Source organism: Myotis myotis, unplaced genomic scaffold, assembly GCF_014108235.1.
Source record: "Myotis myotis isolate mMyoMyo1 unplaced genomic scaffold, mMyoMyo1.p scaffold_m19_p_17, whole genome shotgun sequence".
In the NCBI taxonomy this organism is placed as follows: Eukaryota; Metazoa; Chordata; class Mammalia; order Chiroptera; family Vespertilionidae; genus Myotis; species Myotis myotis.
The window spans coordinates 3,345,585-3,363,976 of NW_023416321.1; the positions used below are offsets into that span (position 1 = coordinate 3,345,585).

Consider the following 18,392-nt stretch of genomic DNA (forward strand, 5'->3'; position numbering starts at 1 on the left):
TGGTTGATGTGCCTGTGATTTCTTCTGGGGCCTGGGTCACCTTCCAGCCGCAGCTCCCCTCCAGCCCCCAGGTGGCGCTGCAGAGCCAGCTCCCTGCTCTGGGGCCTCGGGGGGCTGGAGGTGGGTTTGGTAGCCAGGCCTGGCCGGAACCCTGCCTTCTCTCTCCTTGGTCCTGCTGCTGTGGCCTGCCGGCCTTCTGCCCACACTCCAGGCACCCTGGCACCCGGGCCGGCCTGCTGGTCTCACTGGTACAACCAAAACAAGAAAAGAGAAAGAGTGGGAGTGAGGGACTGGGCAGCAGCTTGCCCACCCGTCTAGTGGGGGTGGGTCCCCTACTCCGTTCCCAGTGCCCCCCCTAACCTGTCCGTTTCCAGCCAGGCCCCCAGGCCGACAGCACTAAAATCTCCGCAGCGCTTCGCAATTCACACAGCACGTTCACCGTCTACATGCCAGTCCCCAGGACGCTGGCCTCGCTTTGCAGACTGAGGGACCCTCGAAATTAGCTGGCCCAAGGTCACACAGCTCGGAGCTGCGGGCTCGAACCCAGGGCTCCGGGCCGGTGTTTTCTCCGAGGCCGCCTTGGTTTCCAGCCTCGGTCTGGAGACACCGTCCCGAAGAGGGGCGAAGGGATCCAGGCGATGGCGCGGCGCGCGGGCAGCCAGGAGGGGGTGGAGGAGCGCGGGCCGGGCGGCGGGGCGGGCCACGCCGGGGCGGGGCGGGGCGGAGGCGCGGGCCGGGTGAGCGCTGGCTCTGCCACAGCCGGCGGGCGAGCCCCGGGAGCCCCAGGCGCGGCGCGCACCCAGCCCGGGACAGGGCCGGCCAGAGGGGCGCCGGGGCGGGGGCGGGCCCAGCGGAGCCCAGCCCGCCAGGCCGCGCACGGGCACCGGGCACCGGGCAGCGGGCACCGGCCGCGCTCCTGGGCTCTGGCGCTCGCCGAGCTCTGAGCTCCAGCGCCGAGCCGAGGCACCAGGAGGCGCACGGCGCGGGAGGCAGCCGGCGCGGCTCTGAGCGCGGGCGCAGCGCCCCTTCCCCCGGTGAGTGGCAGGAGAGCCAGGGGCGCAAACTTCGCCAACTCGGGGCTGGTCTCGGGGGCCGCGCGGGCAAGGACGGCGGAGGCAGACGCGGGACGCACGGGGCGAGTCGGGCCGGGGCAGGGGCCGGAGGAGGGGGCGGCCGGGGGAACGGGACCCTCCGGGCCAGGCCTGGGCTTTGGACTCGGGCGGGAGGCGAGGAGGCGAGGAAGAGAGGCCGCGGTGACGGGCGCGCGGCGGACTTGAGGGAAGGACGCGGGCGAGGCGCCCAGGAGGTTCTTCTTTCTCCGGGGTCGCCCGGCCCTCCCGCCAGCTCCTTGCCTGGCGCTGCGACAGCGCGGGGGATGGGCCGGTGAGGGGACGCGGGAGTCTGGGCTGCGGAATCCCCAACTGTTGCTGCTGGAAGCCGCTGGGGCGGGGAGCGGAGCCGTGAGCTGGGACCGCGGCTGGGTCAGAGCCGGGTGGGCTGGAGCGGGGAGGAAGCAGGGAAGACGGGGTTGGGGGGGGCGGTTGTGGGTGCTCCAGGCGCCCGCCCTCGCGGCTCCCGGAGGTCCACTGAGCACCCTCAGAGCGCGCCTGCCTTCAGCCCCTCCCCTCCACCGCGATGAGCGCCCCAGCCTCCCCCCTACAGCACCCCGCTCCTCCTTCCTCTCCTAGGCGGGCGTGAGCTCCCTCCTCTGACCCCGGCGGATCTGCGTGGGCTTTAGGGGGTGGCGGGATCTCCCCAAATGCTGGCCCTGCGCCCCACGGACCCGGGCTCCGAGGACGAGAAAGGCGGGACGGAGAGGCCCTGGGAGAGCCGGGAGCCCGTGGCGCTGGGGAGCCCGTGGCGCTGGCCTGGGCGACCGCACCAGCAGGTGGCTCTGTCCCCGAGGCTACGACCCTGATCCCCGACGGGGAAGGGAAGCGGAGCCGCTGCGGAAGGCGGCCCTGGCTAGGCTGGGTGTCAGGCCACGGCTTCCAGCGGACAGAACATCCCCGAGGGGCGCCTCCCGACCCATCCGAAGGTCCTGCGGGGTGAGTGAAGCGGGAATTCCGCCGGGCCCTGTGCTCGCAGCATGTCCACGCTGGTTCCCACCCCTGCTAGCCCGATGGCACTTCTGGCTCCATCCCCCCAGCCCTCGGACGGTGGCACCCCCTTGGCTGGGTCCCCAACGCTGGGCCCGGGGGAGCTCGAGAGAAGGAACCTGTTCTATGTCGGTCTGTTGCCTCGGAGCCCGTCTAGTGTCCAGCGATGCCAGCCAGTCAGAGTCTGTCTCTAAACTCCCTACTAGGCATCTGAATAGAACTTGAAGGGGACGGGTCGGCCGGAAACGGCTCAAGGGTTTCCTCCAGGTCGGGGGGCAGGCCCAGCTGTACCCCGCCCTCAGCCCCGCCTGCAGGGCAGCTCCGAGCCCCGCACCGCCAGCGGGGTTGCGGGCGACCACTCAGCTTGGGGGAGTGGCAGTGGCAGTGGGGGCCTAGCACCCCGGACGCCCGCGGTGGGTGGCCGCGAGGCGGGGGGCGCGGAGTGCGTGGTGCCCAGTTTGGCCGCCAGGAGGCGTGGCGCGAATCCCGAGCCCGGAGTCACCCCGCGGCTGCCGCTGCCGCTACGGCTGCATCGCGCGCGTGTCCTTGAGCCGCGGGTGACGGTGGCTCTCGCCGCCCGAGCCCCCTCCTCCGCGGGGGGAGCCTGATGCCGCGTTCCCTGTGCATTATTTATCGCCTTTATCGCCGGCCTAAAAATACCCGAACTTCGCAGCCCTGGTGTAAGAGACTCCTGCCGAAGGGGGGGGGGGGGGCGCCCGGGGGCGGGGGCGACGCGGGAGCAGCTGGGAGGCGGGGGTAGGTCTTGGAGGAGGAAGACCTCCGTGCGGGAACCGGTGGGGGCCGGCCCGAGGGCCGCCTTCTCCCCTGCCGCCTGGGTTCGGGTTTGGGCTCCGCAAAAGGGAGGGAGGGAAACCCGACGGCAGAGCAGAGGCCGCTCGCGGGAAGGGCAGTGGATCCTCCAGTAGCTGCGGTCCCTCCGATCCGGGAGCGAGCGACGCAGCTGGGGGGCTCCTGACCCGGCAGAGGGGAGCCCTCAGTGCCGGGGTGTGTGTGTGTGTGTGTGTGTGTGTGTGTGTGTGTGTGTGTGTGTGTTCGGAGCTTGCCAGAGATTGGGGGAGCTGGGGTAGGGGTGAGGGAAAGAGTCCTAAGCAGGTGCCCAGGCCAGTCAAGGGGATGCTGAGTGTCCCTGAGGACTGACCACTGCCACCCTCCCCCGGACCCTTTAGGGGGCCCATGTTCATCAAACATTAACTTACGCGTTTGTGAAACGAATGGACCGCGAGTGGGTGGGCAGAGCTCTCTAAGGCAACAGTCCACTGTGGGGCTGGGGCAATACTGAGGGGCAAATCCCTGCCAGGGGCAAATGACAGGAGCCACCTCAGAGCCTGGATGCTCCTGAGTGGTGGGGAGGTGGGAGGCAGAGCACCTGGCCTAGAGCCCCGCCCAGCCCAGACCCGAGGTCTTCTTACCTCCGACCCGTGTCCAGAGCCTGATGGACTAAGGCCGGTGCCAAGTGGGAGAGGGACCGAGGTTGGGCTCTGGCAATTCTGGAATTCTGTGGTGGAGAACAGCCTGCGGGAGCAGCAGGCAGGCCTGGAGATGAGGACGTGGGGGCTGTCTGGCCACCAGGCTGGCAGGAGAGTGGGGTCCAAGGAGGGGAGGACCAAGTGGTCAGGGTGTATGGAGACCTGTCCATGGGACCCAGATGTCTGGACTTCATCTGTGGACATTAGGAAGCCACTGTGCCGTTTGAGGAGGAGTGTTGTGGCCAGTGCGGCCGGCAGGGTGGGTGGAGGGGGTGGAGAGGTGAGAGGCAGGGGAAGGTGAGTGGGAGGTGGGGCTGCCAGGGCTGGGGTCTGACCCTCCTGTCCGGCACTGGCGGGGTGCCGCGCGGTGACAATCTCCTGGAATCTCCCCATTGCTATTTGAACTCAGAGACTGGCCTGCACGGGCCCCTCCTTCCAGGGGTGTCTGTGATGACTCCTGGTGAGAGGCACGCCCTGCCTCAACTTCCTCTGCTCCTCCGCTCCGCTCCCAGAGGGCACATTCCCATCAGAGAGCGTCCCTGGGCCGTGCCTGGGAGCTGAGAGCCTGGGGCGTGCTGTCCACAGGCGAGAACGTGAGAGCTGCATGTGTAATTTAAAAATTTCTAGTAGTCGCCTTAGAAAAAGGAAGAAACAGGCGAGCTTGATTTGAATAGTCTATTTTATTTAACTCAATGCATCTAAAATGTTACTAATGCAATGCAACATAAAACGCTTAGGGAGATGTTTTACTTTCTTTTTTTCTTACTACGTCTTCAATCTCCAGTGTGCATTTCGCACTTGTGGCACCTCCATGTGGACAAGCCTCATTTCTAGTGCCCAAGTCCCAGGGGAGGTGGCCGCTGTACTGGTCAGCACGTCTCTGAGCTCAGCTGGAAGGCAGAGGTGTGGGGGGGAGCTCAGGGCTTCCCAGAGGGCAGGCAGCCTGCGGGGACTGGCGGTGTGGGCGCAGGTGAGCATGACAGGGTCCTTTGCAGGTGTAACCTGTAATCCCTGATGGGTGGTGGCTGAGTGTGGCGTGGCATGGCACGCTTAGGTACCCCTCCCCGACTCACTGTGTCTCCAGGCTGACATCCTGCCAGTAGGAGACCATACACGGGGGAGGTCTCAAGGGCACCGAAATGAGCCCCAAATCCTCTTCTCGGAGATTCAAGCAGGCCCACCCCAGTCACCCTTTGGCGTTCCCCTGTTCAGAAGTTCTGCTGGGGATGAGATGAAGAGGGAGCGGGCTGCAAAGCTATGGCCGGTGGCCAGCTGGGAGGGAGAGCTACGTCAGTGGGCACCGCTCACTGGCTTGGCTCTTGGTCCCAACCCAAAGCCATGACATTCGTGTAGCAGATGCACATGGCAGGCTCTGGGGTCGGTTTAAAAGGTCCCACACAGCAGTGGTGGCCGGGAAGCAGCTCGTGTGTCAGACCCCGACCCACGCCCTGCACAGGTCGGCGGTGTCCCACTCGCTGTGGAAGAGCTGCTGCGACTGCAGCCGTGGGGGAGGGGAGGGGTGTCCATGCAGGAGGAGGGGGCTCTGTGCCAGGCGGGCCTCGCAGAGCAAGGCCCCTGGGGATGTTAGATTCAGTTTATAATGGAGAATGGGGGGGGGGGGGCGGTGGAGGGAGGGGAGGGGAGTGTCACAGAGCTGTCTTTCTTACCGGGCTGAGGGCTGTCACCTGTAGGATAAGGATGCTGATCACAGTGGGTGGCCCTCACACTGCTGTAAGTAGATTCTGTGATTATTGTAGGCAATAGAACCTGGCTCAGAGAGGGTGAGCAACTTCCCCAAGATCACCCAGCTAGTAAGCGGCAGAACTGGGACTTGAACTCGGGTCTGTTCGACTCAAATCCATGCACTTGGACACCAAACCTTCCTCGGGCAGAACCCAGCTGGACAGGTTCCCAAAGGTCTGGCTTTCTAGCCAATCGTGCTGTTCAACAGGTGAATGGGGTTAATGAGCACGGACCCCGGCTCGAGCTCTTCCCAGGCCCTGCCCTTCGGCGCTGCCCTGGGGAGGCTCAGCTAACCTCTGCCTCTTTCTCTTTGTCTGTCTGTGTCTGTCTGTCCGCCTCTCTGCCTCTCTGTGGAGGGGTTTCCCCTCTTCCCTTCTATCCTCTGGATGTGTGTCCCTCTGGTTGTGCCGTCACCTCCTGTCTGTCTGCTCATCTTGTTCTGTGCCTCCTCTCCCTCCCTGTGCCTCTCTTCATCTCTCTGCAGGACACGCCCGTGGATATGGGTGGGGCCCTGGGGCCAGCCCTGCTGCTCACCTCACTCCTCGGTGCCTGGGCAGGGCTGGGCGCGGGGCCAGGCGAGCAGGCTGTGACGGTGGCCGTAGTGTTTGGCAGCTCGGGGCCGCCCCAGGCCCAGGCCCAGACCCGGACCCGCCTCACCCCCCAGAGCTTCCTGGACCTGCCCTTGGAGATCCAGCCACTCACCGTGGGGGTCAACAACACCAACCCCAGCAGCCTCCTCACCCAGATCTGCACGCTCCTGGGTGCAGCTCGCGTCCATGGCATCGTCTTTGAGGACAACGTGGGTACCGAGGCCGTGGCCCAGATCCTCGACTTCATCTCCTCCCAGACTCACGTGCCCATCCTCAGCATCAGTGGGGGCTCCGCTGTGGTCCTCACCCCCAAGGTGCCCATTCAAACTCATTCCCCTCATCCCTTGGGTCTGGAGCCAGGCTGAGGCTGGGGGAGCAGGGCTGAGTCTGAGCCAGGGGGAGACTCAGGCCTTGGGAAGTTGGAATAGGGTGGGATGGACAGGGAGGTGGAGACTGAGGGAGGAGAGGGAGGGAGGAGAAGGCTGTGGGAATGATGTTCTAGAACAGTAGTTCTCAACCTTGGCTGCGCATTAGAATCACCTGGGATCTTTTTAAAATCCTGATTTCTGGGCCTCGTCCTCCGGAAATTCTGTTTCTTTGTTATGGGGTGAGGCCACAACATTAGTAACAAAGAAACAGAATTTCCGGAGGATGAGGCCCAGAAATCAGGATTTTAAAAAGATTCCCAGGTGATCCTAATGTGCAGCCAAGGCTGAGAACCGCTGTTCTAGAAGATCACCATTCTGGGCTGCTCTCACCTGTTGTTCTCCAGATGAGAGGTGGGCAGGTGGCAAGCCTACCTCTGTCTGTGCTGGCAGCCCTGGCTGTGCCACCTTCTCTCTGCTTCTCTGGCCTTCCCTGCTCAGGCTCTAGACTCGGGGGTGGAGGGCCAGGCTGGGCATGGGACCCAGGAGATGTGCCTGCAGGAGAGAGCATCCAGAGGCCATCACTGTCTGAAGCATGGGGGAGGCAAGCCCTCAAAGAGCTTCCATCCTGTGGGGAGAAAGTTCTAGACAACAGTCCACTGTTCTGGAGGAAAAACACAGGACACCACAGGGGAGGCAGCGGGCCCGTCTGGGTAGGGGGTTGCTCAGAGAAGGGGGTTGCTCTTAAGAAAGGATATGGAAGCCGAGGCCTGGAGGCGGAGGGGAGGGGGCATGCGGTGTGGGTGTGGCGGATGGGAGGGAGTGTCCCAGGCAGAGGCAGGCGGCGGGAGCACCCCGAGGTGAAGAACGGAGAGGAGCCTGGAAAGGGAGGTGGAGTCCGACCACGTGGGAGGACATTTGGGTTTTGCCCTAAGTGGGGAGCCGAGGAATGTGCTCCGGGGAGGCTGATCTGAGTTGCCTTTCTTTATGATTATTTCTGTTACGGAGAGCCTTGAGCACACAGACAGGTAGAAGAGTATAGCGACCGGATGTGCCCCCATCCACCCCTGCCCGACCCTGCCCATCCTTACCCCCACCCAGGCCGCCCCTGCTGTTACTAAAACAAAGCCCGGGCACCCTAGTATTCCATCCATAAATCTTTACGTGTGTCTCTCCGCTAGATAAGGGCTTTAAAAGAAACCACCATCTATTATCACACCCAAAAATAATAAAAATTCCGGAACATCATCAAATAGCCAGCCATTGTTCAGATTCCCCCCATTGTCTCAGAAACGCCAGAGAAGCTTATTTTTTTTCTTAATTTTTATTGATTTTTTACAGAGAGGAAGGGAGAGGGATAGAGAGTTAGAAACATCAATGAGAGAGAAACATCGATTCAGCTGCCTCCTGCACACCCCCGACTGGCAATGTGCCCGCAATCAAGGTACATGCCCTTGACCGGAATCGAACCCGGGACCCCTCAGTCCGCAGGCCGACGCTCCATCCACTGAGCCAAACCGGTTAGGGCCAGAGAAGCTTATTTTTGCTTGAGTCAGGAGCCAAGTTAGGTTCCCCTGTGGAATTGGTTGATGTGACTTCAGAGTCTGTCTCTAGGCTCTCCTCCATCTCTCTCTTTTTCCTTGACATTTGTTTGTTGAAAGAACTGGGTTACCTGCTCTGTAGAGTTTTCCCAAATTTTATTTTCTTTCTTTTTAAAGATTGGGGCAGTCGGAATTCGGTGAAATCTTGGAGGGGCGGCGGTGGCCGCAAGGGAACCCTCAGTTAGGGGAGTGGCTGGCATTAGCCTTAGAGCCGTGGTTTGCAGGGGCCGGGCTGGAGCTGGCGGTGCCCTGGGCACTGGTGGTGGCGGAGGTGGAGGAGGAACGTTCTCCTCCCAGGGCTCCGTGGAGGCTGGCCCTTGCCCCGTGACCTTGGGCCCGATGTCAGCTCTCAGCCCGGTGGTTCTCCACCCTCAGTTCTTTCCAAAGACCCGACAGCCAGCGCCCCAACTCCGAGACTGCGATTCGGTTGGTCTGGAACAGCGCTTCCCAAAGCAGGGCGCTCGGGAATCACCCGCAGAGCTTGTTGAAATACAGATTCCCGGGCGCCACCCCAGAGGTTCTGATCCCGCAGGTGGGCGAGGCGCCCCAGAATTTGCATTTCCACCAGCTCCCGGGTGACGCTGACACTGCTCCAGGGCGGGCCGGGCAGGGGCGTGTAGAAAACCCTCCAGGTGACCTAACGGGCGGCAGCGGCTAGGAACCACGGAACCACGGAACCACGTCTGGGGCGGGAGGGCGGTCTTGCGGGGCTGGGCCTCCCGGGACTCAGCGCCAAGGCATCTAAGGGCTGACCGGGGCGCCGACGCTGGGGCGCGGGGCGGGGCTCGGCTCGCCCCGCCCCTCAGGCCCCGCCCCGCCCCCAGGAGCCGGGCTCCGCCTTCCTGCAGTTGGGCGTGTCCCTGGAGCAGCAGCTGCAGGTGCTGTTCAAGGTGCTGGAGGAGTACGACTGGAGCGCGTTCGCCGTCATCACCAGCCTGCACCCGGGCCACGCGCTCTTCCTCGAGGGCGTGCGCGCCGTCGCCGACGCCAGCTACCTGGGCTGGCGGCTGCTGGACGTGCTCACCCTGGAGCTGGGCCCCGGCGGGACGCGCGCGCACACCCAGCGCCTGCTGCGCCAGATCGACGCGCCGGTGCTGGTGGCCTACTGCTCGCGGGAGGAGGCCGAGGTGCTGTTCGAGGAGGCGGCGCACGCCGGCCTGGTGGGGCCCGGGCACGTGTGGCTGGTGCCCAGCCTGGCTCTGGGCAGCACCGACGCGCCCCCCGCCGTCTTCCCCGTGGGCCTCATCAGCGTGGTCACCGAGAGCTGGCGCCTCAGCCTGCGCCAGAAGGTCCGCGACGGCGTGGCCATCCTGGCCCTCGGCGCCCACGGCTACCGGCGCCAGCACGGCGCCCTGCCCGCCCCGGCTGGGGACTGCCGCGGCCACCCCGGGCCGGTGAGCCCTGCCCGGGAGGCCTTCCACAGGTGGGCACCTGCCCAGGGCAGGGGGTGCGCGCTTCAGGGGACCTGGGTGGCGGTGAGCTTGGTCTCGCTGGCCACATCTCTCCCTGGCTGTGTGCCTGGGACCGAGTTACCTCACTTCTCTGGGCCTTAGCTTCTTATCTTAAAAAAAAAAAAGATAGGGGGTGTGAGGGTGCGGTGAGAATGGTGGCCGTCAATACAGGGAAACAGAAGACACCATAAATGCTCCCTGTTGTCAGGTGGTGAGGCAGGTGGGCGGGGGGAGGGGGCTGCAGGCAGGGCTAAGGGAATGGCCGGCTTCTCCCTCACCTACAGGCACCTACTGAACGTCACCTGGGAGGGCCGGGACTTCTCCTTCAGCCCCGGCGGGTACCTAGTCCAGCCCACCATGGTGGTGATCGCCCTCAACCGGCACCGCCTCTGGGAGATGGTGAGAAGGGGGTGAGCCCAGGGCCCTCCGTTTCCTCTCACCGTGTACCCGCCCCCTCTTGTGCCCACAGCTGAGCAGAGAGTCCCTTCTGTCCCTCATCCAGCCCCTCATCCCCAGGTCTCAGCTGAAACATCTCCACGGGGAAGCCTTCCGGGTCCCCAGGTTGGGTGAGGCCCCTCAGCTCTGGGCTCCCACACACCCCGGCCCCCCTCCACTGCAGAACTTACCTTATCACGTAGTCCTGCCCCTGTGGGAGGAGTAACCCACAGCTGTGCTGGCCAGGCTGACATGTAAACAAATAGAATTTGGGGAGATGGGGGCTTGAGTAGAGATGCGTGCACAGCATTATGGGAGTAGAGAAGAGAGGCAGGAATTAGTTCTGCTTTTAAAGGAGGAAACTGGGGAAGGCATCACAGCAGTTGGGACATTGGGGCTGGGCTGTGGAGGGGTGAGTAGGAGCCCGCCAGGAAGGAATACTAACCCGGTGTAGACACAGGAGCAGGAGGGTGTGGGGCATCTGTAAGTGATGTGTTTGGTGGTGTGGAGACTGAGGAAGAAGAGTGGGGTGCTGGGTTAAGGACTTCATACTAAGCTCAGGAAAGTGAGTGTGGAAAATGACTGACAGACTCAGGGCTGGGCTCTAGGCAGGTGCTGGAGTGGGAGGAGGCTGCAGGGATCTTCCCTGGGGCCCAGGCCCAGCCCCTTGCCCAGTCCCTCTGTTGAGCAAATGTCCCGCCCCAGGCCCTGCTCTGTCCTGCTCCAAGCATCTCCAGTGTGGGACTGGGATTCAGGCCCTGGCGCCCCCCCCCCCCACCCCCAGAGGCCTCACAGAGGGTGGGAGTCCTAGGGTTGGAGGTCCCAGGCTCAGGCCCATCACCCTCTGCAGGTGGGGCGCTGGGACCACGGTGTCCTCCACATGAAGTACCCGGTGTGGCCTCGCTACAGTGCGTCCCTGCAGCCCGTGGTGGACAGCCGGCACCTGACGGTGGCCACGCTGGAAGAGCGGCCCTTTGTCATCGTGGAGAGCCCGGACCCTGGCACCGGCGGCTGTGTGCCCAACACCGTGCCCTGCCGAAGGCAGAGCAACCACACCTTCAGGTCGGTGAGGACTGGCGGGAGGCGGGAGCGTGCGCTGCGGTGGGGGTGGCAGGCGCTGGGGTGGAGAGCCAGGCGGGGAGGGGCTGCCGGCTGACTCCTGGCGCTCTCGGTGGCAGCAGCGGGGACACAGCCCCCTACACCAAGCTCTGCTGCAAGGGCTTCTGCATCGACATCCTCAAGAAGCTGGCCAAGGTGGTCAAGTTCTCCTACGACCTGTACCTGGTGACCAATGGCAAGCACGGCAAGAGGGTGCGCGGCGTGTGGAACGGCATGATCGGCGAGGTAGGCCTGCCCCGGGGTCCACCTGAGCCGGCCGCCAGCCCTGCTGCCCAAGCCCCACCCCCTCAGCCACCCCATCTGTCCTAAGGGGTTTCCTCCTGGGCTGGGGATCCTCGAGGGGAGGCCCCGGCCCAGCTCCTGAGGGTCTCCCAGCTGGCAGGGGCGACTGGGCTGTCACGGACGAAGCCCCCTGGGGTGGTGAGCCCGCCAGCGGAGCTCTGAGGGCCCCAGGGGGGAACTGACTCGGCTGGGGGTGCTGGGGGGGGGGGTGTCGGCGGGGAGAGAGCTCCAGTGTGGGAGCCCCGCCCCCATGGCCCCAGGTGTACTACAAGCGGGCGGACATGGCCATCGGCTCCCTCACCATCAATGAGGAGCGCTCCGAGATCGTGGACTTCTCGGTGCCCTTCGTGGAGACGGGCATCAGCGTGATGGTGGCGAGAAGCAATGGCACCGTGTCCCCGTCGGCCTTCCTGGGTGCGGCTCGGTGGGCAGGGGTAGCTCTGGGCAGAGGGGCCCACACGGGGGCTGTGCGGAGCTCGGGGTAGATGAGGAGTAAGATGAGGAGTGTGGGGTGGGCCCTCCGGGGCAAGCACAGCAGCCTGGGTGCCTCTGAGCCTGGGTGTGGTGCACGGGCGGGGGCGGGAGGGGAGTGGGATAGAGGGTGGTCCCAGGTGAGGGACAGAAAGCCAGGAGGCAGCTGGCCTCAGGACACGCCTAGTCGGCTGGGACAGCGGGACAAGGGAGAAGCTCCTGGGGGCATTGGAGAAACCACCCCCCGCCCCAGCATGGGAAGTGGTGCTCATTTCTGACTTGATTAGGAAATTGGCATTTGTAGGGCAGCCCCTGTGCCAGGTGCCAGCTGGGCGCTGGGACACAGCGACAGTCCTGGCCTTCCCAGAGCGCCCCAAGGCCCCGCCGGGAGGTCAGCTGGGACTTGCAGTGTGGGGTTACAGAGAGCCGTGAGGACAGGTGAACCTCTTGGCCAGGAGCAGAGGAGGGAACCCCAGCTCTGCTCCTTCCTGCTGTGTGGCCTTGGGCAAGTCGCTGAACCTCTCTGAGCAGGGTTGCTCTGCCACTTCATAGATAGGCATCGCACCAAAGGAGCAGATGCTCATGGCAGCGATGGCTTCTACTCGGGGGGCCTGAAAGGATGTGTCAGAGACCTCAGGTCGGCCTCCCAGCTCCTCGGGCCTTGGCTTCTGTGTCAGGAGGAGGAGTGAGACAGGAGGCTCGGGGAGCACAGCCAGCTCATCTGCGTGGGGCCAGGGAGGGGAGCTCCAGGGCAGGAGTGTGGGCAGTGGGGCTGGCGCAGAGGGTGGCGAGGAGGACAGAGCAGTTCCTTGGGTTTGCTGATGTGGCTTCCTGGGCTGAGGCTCGCCGGGGCGGGGGGGGGGGGGGGGCGGCGGGTACAGGTGAAGGCAGTTGCAGGCAGGGGGATGCGAGGGGGACGGGAAGGAGCGTGGAGATAGACATTTTCCTGAAAGAAAGTGGGGGGAAGAAGGGGATGAGAGCCAGGGGCCGTGTGAAGTCAAAGGGAGGTGTCCTGGGAGGAGGCTGATGGGACCCTGTTCCAGGGCAGCTGGGATGAGAGACCAAGAAGGCGGGAGAGCCTGACCTCCCTTGGGGGGTGGGGTCTCTCCTGGGGCTCTGCTCAGTCCTGGGGCTGACGGAACCTGCCTTGACCATGGGGACCCACTTGTCCACCCTGTGCTCTGGGCTGTGGGGTGAGGGGCCGGGCCCAGGCCGCTGAGCCGCCTCCCTCGGTTCCCAGAGCCCTACAGCCCCTCCGTGTGGGTGATGATGTTTGTCATGTGCCTCACCGTGGTGGCCCTCACTGTCTTCATGTTCGAGTACTTCAGCCCCGTCAGCTACAACCGGGACCTCACCAGCGGCAAGAGTAAGCTGGCCCGCGGGCCTGGGAGGAGGGGGCAGGGCCGGAGCGCCTCAGAGGGGTGGGCGGACTTGCCCTGGGGCGGGGCTGGCCAGGGAGGGGGTCCCCACCCAAGATAGAGTGGGGACAGAGCGGAGGAGTCGGGTGGGCTGAGACCTGGCCCCTCTGTGCTGGGCAAGAAGAACCCCAGCGTCCACCCTTCTCACCCCCAGAGTCTGGGGGCCCATCCTTCACCATTGGCAAGTCCGTGTGGCTGCTGTGGGCACTGGTCTTCAACAACTCGGTGCCCATCGAGAACCCCCGGGGCACCACCAGCAAGATCATGGTCCTGGTCTGGGCCTTCTTTGCCGTCATCTTCCTGGCCAGCTACACCGCCAACCTGGCCGCCTTCATGATCCAGGAGCAGTACATCGACACTGTGTCCGGCCTCAGTGATAAGAAGGTTCTGGGGCCACGGCTAGTAGGGGGTGGGGGGAGGCCGGGGGCAGGAGCAGGCCTTGGGTGGGACACGGGACAGAGTGGGTAGAATGTGACCTGGAGGCCAGAGCAGGAAGGAGCTGGGGAGCCTGGTGAGGTGGGGTGGGGTGGGAGGCAGGGGAGAGATGGCTCAGGTCCACTGACAAAGTGGCCTTGGGCAAGTCTCTCTTCATCCTGGCCTCAGTTTCCCCACAGGAGTGGCCTGAGCAGAATCTAAGACCATTCTGCTCAAGTGCAGACTATGGGGCTGGGACTGGGGGGTGGGGGAGGTGGTGCCTGGAAGGTTTGGGGGAGGGTCCCGGATGGCGGCCGCCCTCTGCCCGCAGTTTCAGCGGCCTCAGGATCAGTACCCACCCTTTCGCTTCGGCACGGTGCCCAACGGCAGCACGGAGCGCAATATTCGCAGCAACTACCGGGACATGCACACCCACATGGTCAAGTTCAACCAGCGCTCCGTGGAGGACGCGCTCACCAGCCTCAAGATGGGGTGGGTCCTCAGCCCTGCACTCACCTCTGTCTCTCCTCACGTCTCCCCAAGTGGCCAGCTCCGTCCCGGCCTGAGCAACCCTCGCTGGGGACAGGGAGGCTGGACTGTCCTGTAGGACTCCTGGGGGCAGGCGGTGAGGAGGTCTTAGGGCAGAGTGAGGCGGAAACAAAAATGGACGCTCTCAGGTGATCCAGATGTGCCGCTGTGGTGCTGACCAGGGTGCGACCTTGCCCTGAGGTGGAGGTTGTGACCTTCTTAGGGTCTTAGGGACAAGAAGTGCTGCGCAGAGAGGGTGTGTCCTCTGGGGGTAGAGAGTCCCCTGGCCTCTCTGAGGAGGAGGGTAGGTGGGGTCCCCGAGCTGTGGGAGGGGCTGTGGCCATCCATCCCTCCTGGGTGCTGGCCCCCATACGATCCTTGCCCTGAGGGCTCCGCCTGTCCCTAGGAAGCTGGACGCCTTCATCTATGATGCCGCTGTCCTCAACTACATGGCAGGCAAGGATGAGGGCTGCAAGCTGGTCACCATTGGCTCCGGCAAGGTCTTTGCCACCACTGGCTATGGCATCGCCATGCAGAAGGAGTCCCACTGGAAGCGAGCCATCGACCTGGCGCTCCTGCAGTTCCTGGGGGATGGTGGGTGCTGTTGCTGCTGGGGGCTTGGGGGGGTCCAGGGTGGGCCACCGAGCCTGGGTGGGACGGCTGTTCAATGGCTGGTCAGCATCACCACCGTTCTCGAGCCCCAGGAAGAGGGCTCCGGGGTGAGAGATTAGAACAGTGTGTGTGTGTGGTGGGGGGGTGATTTGGAGGGACTGGATGGAGACCTGGGGAAGAGATGGCTTTGCAGGGAGGGAATGAGAAATAGGGTTGGGGAGTCCCTCGAGGGCAGGAAGACAGGAAGGAGCTCAGGCCACAGTGGGGTTGGGGGTGGCTGAACTTTCTTTTTCCATCATGAGATGACCTGGGTAGTGCCAAGGGCCTGCCTAGTCCCAGAGTCGAGGCCCAGCTGGCCTTGGCACCAGGGCTCCCATGTGTGAGGAGTCCAGCTGAACCTGCCCCCAAACCCAGAGGGAGCTCTGAGTTCAGAGTCCAACCCTATTCGATAATAATGGTCTGATTCTCCATCAGGACCAGAGAGCGGCGAGAGGAAGGACCACGGGGGTGTTTGTGGTTTCCTCGGGGGCCCAGGCCTTGTGTCTGTGTGCCCAGCTCCATGCCTGGCATGTGGGGGCCAATAAGTGTTCGATGAATAAATGATTGATAACATGTACCCAGCCAGCAAGGTTTTACTAGGCATGAGGGGGGCGGGGATGTCAAAGGCTGGCACTGCCCACTCAGCCCCACTGTGCTGTCCTTTCTACCTGATTGTTGACGCCCCGACCCCGAATCCTGTCCCTGCCTGGCCCTATCCGTGTGGCCCTACAAGGCCTGGCACCCTGGCTCCAGACCCTTCTTGCTCAAGAAGTGGGTGAGCATTGGGAGGGTCCTTCCTGAGCTAGGTGTGCCCCCCGCCCAGGGGAGACCCAGAAGCTGGAGACGGTGTGGCTCTCGGGGATCTGCCAGAACGAGAAGAACGAGGTGATGAGCAGCAAGCTGGACATCGACAACATGGCGGGCGTCTTCTACATGCTGCTCGTGGCCATGGGGCTGGCCTTGCTGGTCTTCGCGTGGGAGCACCTGGTCTACTGGAAGCTGCGCCACTCGGTGCCCAGCACGTCCCGGCTGGACCTCCTGCTGGCCTTCAGCAGGGTGGGTACCGCCCCGCCCTAGGCAGCGCCAGCGTTCGGGGCACCGACGCAGATAAGTCAGAGGTAGCCATGGCCCCGCTCACAGATGTAAAAACGGAGGGCCCCCCAGTGGCCTGGCCGGCGGCATCCCAGCCCCGGGAAAGCAGCGCTGCGCCCGCAGGCAGGTGGCTCCCGGCGGCGGCCAGGCTCCTCTGGGGGACCCTCCCTGCCTGACTCCCCGCGCGGCTTTCAAAGGGGTCAACTTGTTGGAGACGCAGAGAGTCCTGGGTAACTCACAGCCGCCCAGGGCCCGGCACAGGGGGGCGCGGAACAAGTGTTAGTTGCTTCCTAGGACTTAGAGGTGCCTGGCTGGTGCCTAGACAGGGAGGGGCCCCGGAGAGGAGGGCGCGCTCACAGCGGGTCTCGCGCCCCCGCCCAGGGCATCTACAGCTGCTTCGGCGGGGTGCAGAGCCCGGCCAGCCCCGCGCGGCCGCCCAGCCCCGACCCGTCGGCCAGCTCCGCGCAGGCCAGCGTGCTCAAGATGCTGCAGGCGGCGCGCGACATGGTGACCTCGGCCGGCGTGAGTAGCTCCCTGGACCGCGCCACGCGCACCATTGAGAAGTGGGGCAGCCGCCGCGCGCCCCTGACTCCCGCCGGCCCGGGCCCCCGGCCGCCCACCCCGCGCCGGCCCCCCGACCCGGGCTCCGGAGGCAGCGGCCGCGCCGCGCTGGGGCGCAGGACCCCGCAGCTGCCGGGCCGCCCCCCGACGCCAAGGCCGCCCCTGCCCAGCGGCTCCCGGGTGTGCAGCCGGCCCGCCTGGGAGGTGCGGTGGCCGGGGCGGACCCGGCGCTGCGGGCGGCACCTCGCGGCCTCCGAGCGGCGAGCGCTCCCGGAGCGCCCCCTGTCGCCCGAGCGCTGCCGCTACAGCTCCTTCCCCCGAGTCGACCGGTCGGGACGGCCCTTCCTCCCGCTCTTCCCGGATTCCCCGGAGCCGGAGGATCTGCCCCTGCTCGGGCCGGAGCAGCTGGCCCGGAGGGAGGCCCTGCTGCACGCCGCCTGGGCCCGGGGCCCCCGCGCGCGCCACGCTTCCCTGCCCAGCGCGGTCGGCGAGGCCTTCGCCCGGCCCAGCGCGCTGTCCGCCCGGTGCGGCCGCCCGGCCTGCGGGCGCTTGGCGCAGGCGCAGTCCCTGTGGCTGCCGTCCTACAGGGAGGCCTGTCAGGACCGCGCGTGGGCAGGGGTCCCCGCCTGGCCCCACAGACAGCACGCCTGCCTCTGCGCCCATGCCCACCTGCCGCTCTGCTGGAGGGCTGTCTGCCCTCACCTCCCGCCCTGTGCCAGCCGTGGCCCCTGGCTCGCTGGGGCCGGGGGGCCTCCGGGGCACAGGAGCAGGACCCTGGGCCTGAGGACAGGCTACAGGGACAGTGGGGGGCCGGGAGAGGTCAGCAGGGCGGCCTGTGGGACGCAGGGCTTCCTGGGACCTTGCACCTGGAGGCGCATCAACAGCTTGGAGTCGGAAGTGTGAGGTGTCGCCTGCTCTGGCTCCTGGTCAGCTGGGTCCTCCACGGGGCGCTGCCAGCGTCAGGGAGGACAGGCGTGGGCTTTTCTGACTTTTGCCATGAAATCCTGGCCATGGAGCCCAGTGACAGTGTCCTCCGTGGTCAGTTGAGTGACCTCAGCAGCTCGGGTCCTAGTGTGGGCTCGGTTCTTGCTGTCCCCTCATCGTGCCCAAACCTTCCCAGGACCTGGAGTCAGGGAGCAGGGCGTCTCCCTTCCTGCTGTCAGCCAGTCCTGGTCCTGGCTGGGGGTGGGGGTTGGTGTGGGAGCACGGAGGCTGGAACTCGGGGATGGCGCAGGGCGGTTCCGCCCCTTTGCTCCGCTGGCTGGAGTTTCTTCTCAGAGCGTGGGGACATTAAACAAACCTTTTACAACCCACTGGTCCTGGCTTCCTCATTCTGCACCTTTGGACACTGGGAGCATCCTGGGAGCCTCCCAGGCGGGGCGCCTGCCTAGAGCAGGCCGGAGCTCCCTCTGGGTGAGTGTCTGGGAGGAGAGGCTGAGGGAGGCTCCAGGGGCAGAGCCACGTGGTATTCAGAGCCAGGCCCACCCACCCGGTGCCAGGTGTGACCCATGTGCTCATCCCGGGGCTCGGTGGTGATGGATGGAGCGCCTCCAGCAGTTTCCTTTAAAAGAGGCTGCTGCCAGGCGCTGTGGGTGTCCTTCCTGCCAGGAGCCCGTCTAGGAGCCTGACTGTCGTGGTGGAGACGCAGAGGGAGGTCTGTTGTGGGGCTGGTGGCATTGCTGGCATTCTCTCCATGATGGCTCCGCACGGCCTGCTGGTCCTGGAAGCCTGGCACAGGGACTTCCCAGGTTGGCACGGCTCAGCCTCGCCGGTACTGGGACTCCTCGGGAAGGAGGTCAGAGAATCGGCCCACAGCCCCAGTCCTGCTCCTCCCTTGGGGCTCCCGGCCCTCCCTCCTTTCTCCGTCACATGTCATCAGCCCCGGGCCTGATGGCTCTTGCTTGCAATTCTCAATGTTTCCACATCTGCGGTTCCATTTAGCTCCCACAATGACTGTGAAGCAAGCGAGCAGGCACTCGTTCTTCTATTCATTCCACAAACACGAACCCGGTGAGCGTGATGGCTGCCATCAGGCCCCTTAACTGCAGAGCATAGAAAGCCTGAGGCCTTGCCATTCTCGACAAG

General features: G+C 64.8%; 1 protein-coding gene across 3 annotated transcripts; it reads left to right on the plus strand.

Moving 5' to 3' along the window:
- Positions 1–5,331: 5,331 nt before the first annotated feature.
- GRIN2C (glutamate ionotropic receptor NMDA type subunit 2C) lies at positions 5,332–17,601 on the plus strand. 3 transcript variants are annotated; one of them, XM_036341790.1, is made up of 13 exons: positions 5,332–5,537; positions 5,814–6,233; positions 8,710–9,308; positions 9,621–9,735; positions 10,622–10,833; positions 10,950–11,115; positions 11,433–11,586; positions 12,884–13,009; positions 13,216–13,445; positions 13,807–13,967; positions 14,410–14,597; positions 15,478–15,710; positions 16,128–17,210. In XM_036341790.1, the coding sequence occupies exons 2-13, from the start codon at positions 5,829–5,831 to the stop codon at positions 17,208–17,210; spliced, it is 3,672 nt and encodes a 1,223-aa protein (XP_036197683.1). In that variant the 5' UTR covers positions 5,332–5,537; positions 5,814–5,828. The 3 variants fall into 3 exon arrangements, with proteins under 3 accessions (XP_036197683.1, XP_036197682.1, XP_036197681.1); XM_036341789.1 differs by having other exon boundaries at positions 5,436–5,537; positions 10,953–11,115; positions 16,128–17,601; XM_036341788.1 differs by lacking the exon at positions 5,332–5,537 and having other exon boundaries at positions 5,829–6,233; positions 16,128–17,601.
- Positions 17,602–18,392: the final 791 nt, after the last annotated feature.

Bases quoted from the DNA above. Each gene is read 5' to 3' on its own strand.
- GRIN2C (XM_036341790.1), top strand. From the start codon at position 5,829: ATGGGTGGGGCCCTGGGGCCAGCCCTGCTGCTCACCTCACTCCTCGGT. The intron at 11,116-11,432 runs GTAGGCCTGCCC...CCATGGCCCCAG, and splicing joins GGAACGGCATGATCGGCGAG to GTGTACTACAAGCGGGCGGA. The intron at 13,446-13,806 runs GTTCTGGGGCCA...CTCTGCCCGCAG, and splicing joins CCGGCCTCAGTGATAAGAAG to TTTCAGCGGCCTCAGGATCA.